We start from the raw sequence: 14,382 nt of genomic DNA, 5'->3' as shown, positions 1-14,382 counted from the left end.
TACCAACTATACCTGACCTTCTCATTACAATTATTATGAGACCTTATAAGAGACCTTCCAGTCACATTATGAATCATGGACAATATCTTGCTGCATTTTAGACATTGCTATGACTTTATTGACCAACTCAGTGGCCTTGACGTTAGTGTCTGCCCTGTAATTGGAAGGTTGGTAGTTCGATCCCTAGCCAAGGCATAACAAAGACCGAAAGAATGGGCCCAATGCGCCTCTGCGTGGCACTGAGCATTAAGGAGATAGATTTGGGGATGGAGATGGGCTCCTGCTCCTATGAGCCATTCCGGCTCACACTAGCCAAAGCTTGTGCAAGGCTACTTACTTATATGTATTACTTATGACAGTGATTATGCAGGTGTATGTTAGAGATGTATTAACCCCCGCCTCCCCTTCCTGTCCCTCTGTAGGTGCGGAGTCGTCCCCTGCCCACCTGGTGTCTAGCGGCCGGGCGGCTGGGAGGAGCTTCAGTCTGGAAAAAGCCCCCCTGAGTGAGAGAGTCTTGGAGAGACAGGCCAGCACAGAGCCTGTCAGGAGACGACCAGGTCAGAAGAGATCATCTACACACGTGCTTTATATCCACTCTATTTGAAAAACAAATGATAGTATATTTAGCCTGATGGGACGCAGAAAAAGTGTGTGTCATTCATTTCTTGTAACCTCTTGATCTTGTAAAGGTATATGTAGTGTGAACTGATTGGTGACTTACCAGACATTCAATTGGTTTGAATTGCAGGGAGACCCAAAGGTTCAGGGAAGAAGAAGAACCTGTCAGACAGCACCAATAAGAACGCAGCCCCTCTGCTCAGCTGGCCGGCTGTGGCTGTCCCCAGGAAGAGGGCCTGTGAAAATCTGTTCCAGCTCAACGGGACTCCCAGGAAGGCCCTGAGGGGGACGAGGGAGGCACACCTGCTCCCCTTGCCCCCGGCCCCTGTCTCTGCCCCGACCAAGGGTCTGTTCAGCAGCAGCTCCTTCGAGGTTGACTCCTTCAGCAGCATCGCTAACGGCTACTCCTCCTTCTGTAGCACCCAGCCCACCGGCATGTCCCTGGGTTCCAGGACTGGGCCCTATGTCCAGAGACGGAGGCCCGGCGAGGTGCCGCGGAGCAGCAGGAAGAGCAGTCAAGAGTTCCTGGTTAAACTGGATCACGAGGGGGTGACTTCACCCAAGACGAAGAACAGCAAGGCCCTGCTGCTGCTGGGCGGTGGCTCTGGGTTCGGGGCCAAAGGCGTGGGCGGCCTCCCCAGGCCTGAGGCCTACTCCCACCCAGTCCTGCTGGTCAAGGACAACAGGAAGGGAGTTTCTGCCTCGAGAGCTGAGCTCCTCCTTAAGGGTGCCCCTCCTCCACAGAGGAAGGCTTCTCCCTCCCTGGCTATTGGGGAGTACGGTGTCGGCGAGCTTGGTCTCAGCTGCCATCGGGACTGCCACAGCTCCTACTCGGACCTGGACAACGAAGAGGAGGAGGAAGAGGAGGAGAGGAGGAGGAGAAGGGGGGCTGCGCTGGCCACAGCAGCCTCTGGAGGACTGAGGACGGCGGGAAGCTTTCTCTCACGCCTCTCCGTCTCATCCTCTTCCTCTGGTTCCTCAAGTTCGTCCAGCTCAGGCTCCATGTCCAGTTCCAGCCTGTGCTCCTCGGATAACGACTCGTCCTACAGCTCGGAGGATGAGGAGAGCTCCACACTGCTGCTACAGAGCTGCCTGTCCTCCCACCATGGCCTGCTGCAGTCCCCTGAGCCCCCGGCTGCAGCCGGACCCCACCAGGGCCAACAGTCCTTCGTGGCCAAGGCCGTGGCCGTATCCAACACCAAGGGAGGAGGAGCCACCAATGACCACAGTGCCAACAACAAGCTTCTCAAAAGGAAGGAGTGTGGCAGCTCGTCCCCCTCCAAACCCCCCAGAGACCTGGTGAAGAGGCAAAGGGTTATCCCCGGGGATGCAGGACCAAGACCCAAGATGAACACGTTCCTACCGGGAAGACAGATGTGGCGGTGGTCGGGGAACCCCACTCAGGTGAGACACGGGTTGATCTTTCTATGGTCATTAAGTTTATGCCAATCTATTCCTGCCCTAACCCTCTCACAATCCTCCATATCTTAGTTACAAGAGACCCTAACCCTCACAATCCTCCATACAATAGGTACATGAGACTCTAACCCTCTCACAATCCTTCATACTATAGGTACATGAGACCCTAACCCTCTCACAATCCTCCATATCTTAGTTACATGAGACCCTAACCCTCACAATTCTCCATACAATAGGTACATGAGACTCTAACCCTCTCACAATCCTTCATACAATAGTTACATGAGACCCTAACCCTCTCACAATCCTCCATACAATAGTTACATGAGACCCTAACTCTCACAATCCTCCATAGCAGAGGTACATGAGACCCTAACTCTCACAATCCTCCATACAATAGTTACATGAGACCCTAACTCTCACAATCCTCCATACAATAGTTACATGAGACCCTAACTCTCACAATCCTCCATACAATAGTTACATGAGACCCTAACTCTCACAATCCTCCATACAATAGTTACATGAGATCCTAACTCTCACAATCCTCCATACAATAGGTACATGAGACCCTAACTCGCACAATCCTCCATACAATAGTTACATGAGACCCTAACCCTCTCACAATCCTCCATACAATAGTTACATGAGACCCTAACCCTCTCACAATCCTCCATACAATAGTTACATGAGACCCTAATCTTCTCACAATCCTCCATACAATAGGTACATGAGACCCTAACCCTCTCACAATCCTCCATACAATAGTTACATGAGACCCTAACCCTCTCACAATCCTCAATACAATAGGTACATGAGACCCTAACTCGTACAATCCTCCATACAATAGGTACATGAGACCCTAACCCTCTCACAATCCTCCATACAATAGGTACATGAGACCCTAACCCTCTCACAATCCTCCGTACAATAGGTACATGAGACCCTAACTCTCTCACAATCCTCCATACAATAGGTACATGAGACCCTAACCCTCTCACAATCCTCCGTACAATAGGTACATGAGACCCTAACTCTCTCACAATCCTCCATACAATAGTTACATGAGACCCTAACCCTCTCACAATCCTCCATACAATAGGTACATGAGACCCTAACCCTCTCACAATCCTCCATACAATAGGTACATGAGACCCTAACCCTCTCACAATCCTCCGTACAATAGGTACATGAGACCCTAACCCTCTCACAATCCTCCGTACAATAGGTACATGAGACCCTAACCCTATCACAATCCTCCATACAATAGTTACATGAGACCCTAACCCTCTCACAATCCTCCATACAATAGGTACATGAGACCCTAACCCTCTCACAATCCTCCATATCTTAGTTACATGAGACCCTAACCCTCACAATTCTCCATACAATAGGTACATGAGACTCTAACCCTCTCACAATCCTTCATACAATAGTTACATGAGACCCTAACCCTCTCACAATCCTCCGTACAATAGGTACATGAGACCCTAACCCTCTCACAATCCTCCGTACAATAGGTACATGAGACCCTAACCCTATCACAATCCTCCATACAATAGTTACATGAGACCCTAACCCTCTCACAATCCTCCATACAATAGGTACATGAGACCCTAACCCTCTCACAATCCTCCATATCTTAGTTACATGAGACCCTAACCCTCACAATTCTCCATACAATAGGTACATGAGACTCTAACCCTCTCACAATCCTTCATACAATAGTTACATGAGACCCTAACCCTCTCACAATCCTCCATACAATAGGTACATGAGACCCTAACCCTCTCACAATCCTCCATACAATAGGTACATGAGACCCTAACTCTCTCACAATCCTCCATACAATAGGTACATGAGACCCTAACCCTCTCACAATCCTCCGTACAATAGGTACATGAGACCCTAACTCTCTCACAATCCTCCATACAATAGTTACATGAGACCCTAACCCTCTCACAATCCTCCATACAATAGGTACATGAGACCCTAACCCTCTCACAATCCTCCATACAATAGGTACATGAGACCCTAACCCTCTCACAATCCTCCGTACAATAGGTACATGAGACCCTAACCCTCTCACAATCCTCCGTACAATAGGTGCATGAGACCCTAACCCTATCACAATCCTCCATACAATAGTTACATGAGACCCTAACCCTCTCACAATTCTCCATACAATAGGTACATGAGACCCTAACCCTCTCACAATCCTTCATACAATAGGTACATGAGACCCTAACCCTCACAATTCTCCATACAATAGGTACATGAGACTCTAACCCTCTCACAGTCCTTCATACAATAGTTACATGAGACCCTAACCCTCTCACAATCCTCCATACAATAGTTACATGAGACCCTAACTCTCATAATCCTCCATAGCAGAGGTACATGAGACCCTAACTCTCACAATCCTCCATACAATAGTTACATGAGACCCTAACTCTCACAATCCTCCATACAATAGTTACATGAGACCCTAACTCTCACAATCCTCCATACAATAGTTACATGAGACCCTAACTCTCACAATCCTCCATACAATAGTTACATGAGACCCTAACTCTCACAATCCTCCATACAATAGGTACATGAGACCCTAACTCGCACAATCCTCCATACAATAGTTACATGAGACCCTAACCCTCTCACAATCCTCCATACAATAGTTACATGAGACCCTAACCCTCTCACAATCCTCCATACAATAGTTACATGAGACCCTAATCTTCTCACAATCCTCCATACAATAGGTACATGAGACCCTAACCCTCTCACAATCCTCCATACAATAGTTACATGAGACCCTAACCCTCTCACAATCCTCCATACAATAGGTACATGAGACCCTAACTCGTACAATCCTCCATACAATAGGTACATGAGACCCTAACCCTCTCACAATCCTCCATACAATAGGTACATGAGACCCTAACCCTCTCACAATCCTCCGTACAATAGGTACATGAGACCCTAACTCTCTCACAATCCTCCATACAATAGTTACATGAGACCCTAACCCTCTCACAATCCTCCATACAATAGGTACATGAGACCCTAACCCTCTCACAATCCTCCATACAATAGGTACATGAGACCCTAACCCTCTCACAATCCTCTGTACAATAGGTACATGAGACCCTAACCCTCTCACAATCCTCCGTACAATAGGTACATGAGACCCTAACCCTATCACAATCCTCCATACAATAGTTACATGAGACCCTAACCCTCTCACAATCCTCCATACAATAGGTACATGAGACCCTAACCCTCTCACAATCCTCCATACAATAGGTACATGAGACCCTAACGCTCTCACAATCCTCCGTACAATAGGTACATGAGACCCTAACCCTCTCACAATCCTCCATACAATAGTTACATGAGACCCTAACCCTCTCACAATCCTCCATACAATAGGTACATGAGACCCTAACTCGTACAATCCTCCATACAATAGGTACATGAGACCCTAACCCTCTCACAATCCTCCATACAATAGGTACATGAGACCCTAACCCTCTCACAATCCTCCGTACAATAGGTACATGAGACCCTAACTCTCTCACAATCCTCCATACAATAGTTACATGAGACCCTAACCCTCTCACAATCCTCCATACAATAGGTACATGAGACCCTAACCCTCTCACAATCCTCCATACAATAGGTACATGAGACCCTAACCCTCTCACAATCCTCTGTACAATAGGTACATGAGACCCTAACCCTCTCACAATCCTCCGTACAATAGGTACATGAGACCCTAACCCTATCACAATCCTCCATACAATAGTTACATGAGACCCTAACCCTCTCACAATCCTCCATACAATAGGTACATGAGACCCTAACCCTCTCACAATCCTCCATACAATAGGTACATGAGACCCTAACGCTCTCACAATCCTCCGTACAATAGGTACATGAGACCCTAACCCTCTCACAATCCTCCATACAATAGTTACATGAGACCCTAATCCTCTCACAATCCTCCATACAATAGTTACATGAGACCCTAACCCTCTCACAATCCTTCATACAATAGGTACATGAGTCCCTAACTCACACAATCCTCCATAGCAGAGGTACATGAGACCCTAACCCTCTCACAATCCTCCATACAATAGTTACATGAGACCCTAACCCTCTCACAATCCTCCATACAATAGGTACATGAGTCCCTAACTCACACAATCCTCCATAGCAGAGGTACATGAGACCCTAACCCTCTCACAATCCTCCGTACAATAGGTACATGAGACCCTAACCCTCTAACAATCCTCCGTACAATAGGTACATGAGACCCTAACCCTCTCACAATCCTCCATACAATAGTTACATGAGACCCTAACCCTCTCTCAATCCTCCATACAATAGGTACATGAGACCCTAACCCTCTCACAATCCTCCATACAATAGGTACATGAGACCCTAACTCTCTCACAATCCTCCATACAATAGTTACATGAGACCCTAACCCTCTCACAATCCTCCGTACAATAGGTACATGAGACCCTAACCCTCTCACAATCCTCCATACAATAGTTACATGAGACCCTAATCCTCTCACAATCCTCCATACAATAGTTACATGAGACCCTAACCCTCTCACAATCCTCCATACAATAGTTACATGAGACCCTAACTCTCACAATCCTTCATACAATAGGTACATGAGTCCCTAACTCACACAATCCTCCATAGCAGAGGTACATGAGTCCCTAACCCTCTCACAATCCTCCGTACAATAGGTACATGAGACCCTAACCCTCTCACAATCCTCCGTACAATAGGTACATGAGACCCTAACCCTCTCACAATCCTCCGTACAATAGGTACATGAGACCCTAACCCTCTCACAATCCTCCATAGCAAAGGTACATGAGTCCCTAACTCTCTCACAATCCTCCATACAATAGGTACATGAGACCCTAACCCTCTCACAATCCTCCATAGCAGAGGTACATGAGACCATAACCCTCTCACAATCCTCCATACAATAGTTACATGAGACCCTAACCCTCACAATCCTCCGTACAATAGGTACATGAGACCCTAACCCTCTCACAATCCTCCATAGCAGAGGTACATGAGTCCCTAACTCTCTCACAATCCTCCATACAATAGGTACATGAGACCCTAACCCTCTCACAATCCTCCATAGCAGAGGTACATGAGACCCTAACCCTCTCACAATCCTCCATAGCAGAGGTACATGAGACCCTAACCCTCTCACAATCCTCCATACAATAGTTACATGAGACCCTAACCCTCTCACAATCCTCCATAGCAGAGGTACATGAGACCCTAACCCTCTCACAATCCTCCATACAATAGTTACATGAGACCCTAACCCTCACAATCCTCCATACAATAGTTACATGAGACCCTAACCCTCTCACAATCCTCCATACAATAGTTACATGAGACCCTAACCCTCTCACAATCCTCCATACAATAGGTACATGAGACCCTAACCCTCTCACAATCCTCCATACAATAGTTACATGAGACCCTAACCCTCTCACAATCCTCCATAGCAGAGGTACATGAGACCCTAACCCTCTCACAATCCTTCATACAATAGTTACATGAGACCCTAACCCTCTCACAATCCTCCGTACAATAGGTACATGAGACCCTAACCCTATCACAATCCTCCATACAATAGTTACATGAGACCCTAACTCTCACAATCCTCCATACAATAGGTACATGAGACCCTAACCCTCTCACAATCCTCCATACAATAGGTACATGAGACCCTAACCCTCTCACAATCCTCCGTACAATAGGTACATGAGACCCTAACCCTCTCACAATCCTCCATACAATAGGTACATGAGACCCTAACCCTCTCACAATCCTCCATAGCAGAGGTACATGAGACCCTAACCCTCTCACAATCCTCCATACAATAGGTACATGAGACCCTAACTCTCACAATCCTCCATACAATAGGTACATGAGACCCTAACCCTCTCACAATCCTCCATACAATAGGTACATGAGACCCTAACCCTCTCACAATCCTCCATACAATAGGTACATGAGACCCTAACCCTCTCACAATCCTCCATACAATAGTTACATGAGACCCTAACTCTCTCACAATCCTCCATACAATAGGTACATGAGTCCCTAACTCTCACAATCCTCCATACAATAGGTACATGAGACCCTAACCCTCTCACAATCCTCCATACAATAGTTACATGAGACCCTAACCCTCTCACAATCCTCCATACAATAGGTACATGAGACCCTAACCCTCTCACAATCCTCCATACAATAGTTACATGAGACCCTAACCCTCTCACAATCCTCCATAGCAGAGGTACATGAGACCCTAACCCTCTCACAATCCTTCATACAATAGTTACATGAGACCCTAACCCTCTCACAATCCTCCGTACAATAGGTACATGAGACCCTAACCCTATCACAATCCTCCATACAATAGTTACATGAGACCCTAACTCTCACAATCCTCCATACAATAGGTACATGAGACCCTAACCCTCTCACAATCCTCCATACAATAGGTACATGAGACCCTAACCCTCTCACAATCCTCCGTACAATAGGTACATGAGACCCTAACCCTCTCACAATCCTCCATACAATAGGTACATGAGACCCTAACCCTCTCACAATCCTCCATAGCAGAGGTACATGAGACCCTAACCCTCTCACAATCCTCCATACAATAGGTACATGAGACCCTAACTCTCACAATCCTCCATACAATAGGTACATGAGACCCTAACCCTCTCACAATCCTCCATACAATAGGTACATGAGACCCTAACCCTCTCACAATCCTCCATACAATAGGTACATGAGACCCTAACCCTCTCACAATCCTCCATACAATAGTTACATGAGACCCTAACTCTCACAATCCTCCATACAATAGGTACATGAGTCCCTAACTCTCACAATCCTCCATACAATAGGTACATGAGACCCTAACCCTCTCACAATCCTCCATACAATAGTTACATGAGACCCTAACCCTCTCACAATCCTCCATATCTTAGTTACATGAGACCCTAACCCTCTCACAATCCTCCATATCTTAGTTACATGAGTCCCTAACTCTCTCACAATCCTCCATAGCAGAGGTACATGAGTCCCTAACTCTCTCACAATCCTCCATACAATAGTTACATGAGACCCTAACCCTCTCACAATCCTCCATATCTTAGTTACATGAGTCCCTAACTCTCTCACAATCCTCCATAGCAGAGGTACATGAGTCCCTAACTCTCTCACAATCCTCCATACAATAGTTACATGAGACCCTAACTCTCACAATCCTCCATACAATAGGTACATGAGACCCTAACTCTCACAATCCTCCATAGCAGAGGTACATGAGACCCTAACCCTCTCACAATCCTCCATACAATAGTTACATGAGACCCTAACCCTCTCACAATCCTCCGTACAATAGGTACATGAGACCCTAACCCTCTCACAATCCTCCGTACAATAGGTACATGAGACCCTAACTCACACAATCCTCCATAGCAGAGGTACATGACCTTTAGAGCCACACTATTGACCAGAGATACAAACTACTTAAGGTGACTTTAAGCACGCCTAGACTGGTATTCAATCCAACACAATAATCAACCTGTGCACTGAGGGTGACTTCTAAAGGGGATTTCTCCTTGAGCTGACAGCCACATAGTTTACAGCCACATAGTTTACAGCCACATAGTTTACAGCCACATAGTTTACAGCCACATAGTTTACAGCCACATAGTTTACAGCAAACGTGATCTCCGCAAAACATCAGGGAAATGTATTTAAAAAGTTTATCGTATTGAACAGGACGTTTATCTGAGTTGTATTGAATCCCACTCCCTAGTTCCTAGACATGACTGTGTGTTCTGAGTGTTCCTGTGTCTCCACAGAGGCGGGGGCTGAAGGGGAAGTCCAGGAAGCTGTTCTACAAGGCCATCGTACGGGGAAGGGACATGGTGCGAGTGGGCGACTGTGCCATGTTCCTCTCTGCCGGCCGGCCCCACCTCCCCTACGTGGGCCGCATCGAGAACTTCTGGGAATCCTGGAGCTCCAACATGGTGGTGAAGGTCAAGTGGTTCTACCACCCAGAGGAGACCAAGTTGGGCAAGAGGCACCGCGACAGCAAGGTACATCCACATTCAGGTTCAGACCGTTCCGTTGCCATTTGGGTTGCAAAATCCTGCTTTTAGGAACTGGGCATCCTTCAACTGGGATTTCTGGAAAACCTGGAAATTTGGGGAATTTTAGTTGGGAATGTGTCTTGATGTTGCACAAGCAATAAAAAATCTGTTATCATACCAATCATAGTGCACAGGTTGTAAATCTGTTATCATACCAATCATAGTGCACAGGTTGTAAATCTGTTATCATACCAATCATAGTGCACAGGTTGTTAATCTGTTATCATACCAATCATAGTGCACAGGTTGTAAATCTGTTATCATACCAATCGTAGTGCACAGGTTGTTAATCTGTTATCATACCAATCATAGTGCACAGGTTGTAAATCTGTTATCATACCAATCATAGTGCACAGGTTGTTAATCTGTTATCATACCAATCATAGTGCACAGGTTGTAAATCTGTTATCATACCAATCGTAGTGCACAGGTTGTTAATCTGTTATCATACCAATCATAGTGCACAGGTTGTAAATCTGTTATCATACCAATCATAGTGCACAGGTTGTTAATCTGTTATCATACCAATCATAGTGCACAGGTTGTAAATCTGTTATCATACCAATCGTAGTGCACAGGTTGTAAATCTGTTATCATACCAATCATAGTGCACAGGTTGTTAATCTACTATCATACCAATCATAGTGCACAGGTTGTAAATCTGTTATCATACCAATCATAGTGCACAGGTTGTAAATCTGTTATCATACCAATCGTAGTGCACAGGTTGTTAATCTGTTATCATACCAATCATAGTGCACAGGTTGTTAATCTGTTATCATACCAATCATAGTGCACAGGTTGTAAATCTGTTATCATACCAATCATAGTGCACAGGTTGTAAATCTGTTATCATACCAATCGTAGTGCACAGGTTGTTAATCTGTTATCATACCAATCATAGTGCACAGGTTGTTAATCTGTTATCATACCAATCATAGTGCACAGGTTGTAAATCTGTTATCATACCAATCGTAGTGCACAGGTTGTTAATCTGTTATCATACCAATCATAGTGCACAGGTTGTTAATCTGTTATCATACCAATCATAGTGCACAGGTTGTTAATCTGTTATCATACCAATCATAGTGCACAGGTTGTAAATCTGTTATCATACCAATCGTAGTGCACAGGTTGTAAATCTGTTATCATACCAATCATAGTGCACAGGTTGTTAATCTACTATCATACCAATCATAGTGCACAGGTTGTAAATCTGTTATCATACCAATCATAGTGCACAGGTTGTAAATCTGTTATCATACCAATCGTAGTGCACAGGTTGTTAATCTGTTATCATACCAATCATAGTGCACAGGTTGTTAATCTGTTATCATACCAATCATAGTGCACAGGTTGTAAATCTGTTATCATACCAATCATAGTGCACAGGTTGTAAATCTGTTATCATACCAATCGTAGTGCACAGGTTGTTAATCTGTTATCATACCAATCATAGTGCACAGGTTGTTAATCTGTTATCATACCAATCATAGTGCACAGGTTGTAAATCTGTTATCATACCAATCGTAGTGCACAGGTTGTTAATCTGTTATCATACCAATCATAGTGCACAGGTTGTTAATCTGTTATCATACCAATCATAGTGCACAGGTTGTTAATCTGTTATCATACCAATCATAGTGCACAGGTTGTTAATCTGTTATCATACCAATCATAGTGCACAGGTTGTTAATCTGTTATCATACCAATCATAGTGCACAGGTTGTAAATCTGTTATCATACCAATCATAGTGCACAGGTTGTTAATCTGTTATCATACCAATCGTAGTGCACAGGTTGTTAATCTGTTATCATACCAATCATAGTGCACAGGTTGTTAATCTGTTTGAAACGCGACCATAGTGTAACATTATAGGGGATAGCAAGCTTTCATAGTCTTTTGGTATCTCAGCATATTATGTGTTCAGAGTTGAAGTCGATTGAAAATACTGACATTTGCTCTCTCTCTCTCTCTCTCTCTCTCTCTCTCTCTCTCTCTCTCTCTCTCTCTCTCTCTCTCAGCACGCTCTGTATCAGTCGTGCCACGAGGACGAGAATGACGTCCAGACAATCTCCCACAAGTGCCAGGTGGTGAGCCGCGAGGAGTATGAGCATATGGCCCGCGGCCAGAAACCCAGCAGCAGCGTGCCCACCCAAGGCCTGTACTATCTGGCAGGCACCTATGACCCCACCAGCGGTCAACTGCTCACTGCTGAGGGGGTGGCCATCGTCTGCTGAGCTGAGGACATCTTGTCCTAAGGATACTACTGAACCACCCATCTGATGGGAAATGAAGGTGAAGGTCCCCGCAGCTTTGCCTGAAGGACCCCTGGTCAGACTCAGTCCGTAGGAGGGTTCCCAGATGGGTCAGTCCTGGAGGAAATGAAGGTCAAGTTGCCTGTGGCTTTGCCTGAAGGACCCCTGGCCTGACTCAGTCCGTAGGAGGGTTCCCAGATGGGTCAGTCCTGGAGGAAGTGAAGGACCCCTGGCCTTAGTCAGTGCTGACTAGTGGTGGACGTCAGGGCCAAGGCAGGGCTGTCCCCTGTCTACACTGGATATCTCACCACACATGGCTGCTAGACTGGGGTGTAGTTAGAAGAAGGGGAGGGGGTAGCCATTCACAGCAGTGAACCCCATTCTGCTCCCATCCTCACTGGGTAACTGAAGACAAGGATCTGGGTCCTGAACAACCACAATCCAGAAGGTCAATGACACCCGACTGATTTTCCATTGGTCCAACTTAACATCTCTTTAGTTTAGACTGAGGATGGCATGTTTGAGGGACTGTTTCACTCCTCATCTTTACACCACTCACCCATCATAGGTCACCAAATTAGAGCTCAACATAGGTTTGGATTGGACAGCTCAAGGCACCATTAGGTCGCTCCGGGCCAGGCCTGTGGTTGCCTCATTTCAGCTGAGTGCGTGAGTGAGTGAGTGAGTGAGTGAGTGAGGTATGGGATGTACTCTCCATAGTTCGTCTTCATGATTCCAGGGATGATAAAATATGTATCAGATATCCATGATAAAGATGTAAATATTTGGAATGATTTTTCCAGTCAAGCCATACACTTCAGTACCTCTTGTCTCTCTTATGGATCAGGTGTATACTGTACAGGTCAGTTATCTGTTCTTTTTGTTGTTGTTGTCTATATGTATATAACAACTATTTTATATACAAGTATATATGAAAGGTATCTTTCCATGTTTTTTTATTGATTTATTTTTCTATGAGGGGTGAATATGGCTCTTTGTGTTTTTCTTTTGGACGATGAGCTTAAGATGTAAAAGTGTTGCACTACACATGACCTGCTGAGACAGACAGACAGACAGACAGACAGGCAGGCACGCAGGCAGGCAGGCAGACAGACAGACAGACAGACAGACAGGCAGGCAGGCAGGCAGGCACGCAGGCAGGCAGGCAGACAGACAGACAGACAGACAGACAGACAGACAGACAGACAGACAGACAGGCAGGCAGACAGACAGACAGACAGACAGGCAGACAGGCAGGCAGGCAGGCAGACAGACAGACAGACAGACAGACAGACAGACAGACAGACAGACAGACAGACAGACAGACAGACAGACAGACAGACAGACAGAGAGACAGAGAGAGAGAGAGAGAGCACAGAAATGAGAGAAGGATATGACAGGAGAGGTCTCACTCAGAGAGAGAGAGAGAGAGCACAGAAATGAGAGAAGGATATGACAGGAGAGGTCTCACTCAGAGAGAGGAGCCATCCTGTTGAAGTGTAAATGTGTCCTTAAATGTGTTACTTTCCACATGTGTTATTTTGTTTTATAACCATCTTTATTTATGTACTTTTCAGTTGTTCCTCGCTACATAGCAGATCCACGCGGACTGCGTTCACGGGTTACAAAAGAATACTATTAACAAGTGAGAAATGCAGATATTTACATATATTTATTTTTATTGGTATTGAAATACATTCTAATATTGCCCTGGCATCACTTTAACTATGCCATTGTGGCATGCTCTCCACATCATTCAATTCAAAATGAGTTGGTCTGCGTATGCAGGTGTATAGAAGCGCTATACTTCAAGTACACATTTGGACCTGTAAAAACCAAAGCTTCTACTCTGTAA

General features: G+C 45.5%; 1 protein-coding gene across 7 annotated transcripts in view; it reads left to right on the top strand.

Annotated features, from left to right (window-relative positions):
- Positions 1-13,706, top strand: part of LOC110516409 (BAH and coiled-coil domain-containing protein 1) — a 203,266-nt gene extending 189,560 nt beyond the window's left edge. For all 7 annotated transcript variants that reach the window (XM_036939199.1, XM_036939203.1, XM_036939201.1 and 4 more), the window contains 4 exons: positions 423-557; positions 749-2,022; positions 9,978-10,214; positions 12,294-13,706. In XM_036939199.1, coding sequence (XP_036795094.1) covers positions 423-557; positions 749-2,022; positions 9,978-10,214; positions 12,294-12,509 — 1,862 coding nt within the window. In that variant the 3' untranslated portion in view covers positions 12,510-13,706. The remainder of the gene's footprint in view (positions 1-422; positions 558-748; positions 2,023-9,977; positions 10,215-12,293) is intronic.
- The last annotated feature ends 676 nt before the right edge of the window (positions 13,707-14,382 follow it).

The sequence above is a fragment of the Oncorhynchus mykiss genome, chromosome 12, assembly GCF_013265735.2.
Source record: "Oncorhynchus mykiss isolate Arlee chromosome 12, USDA_OmykA_1.1, whole genome shotgun sequence".
Lineage (NCBI taxonomy): Eukaryota > Metazoa > Chordata > Actinopteri > Salmoniformes > Salmonidae > Oncorhynchus > Oncorhynchus mykiss.
This window is presented reverse-complemented; position numbering and strand designations above follow the sequence as displayed.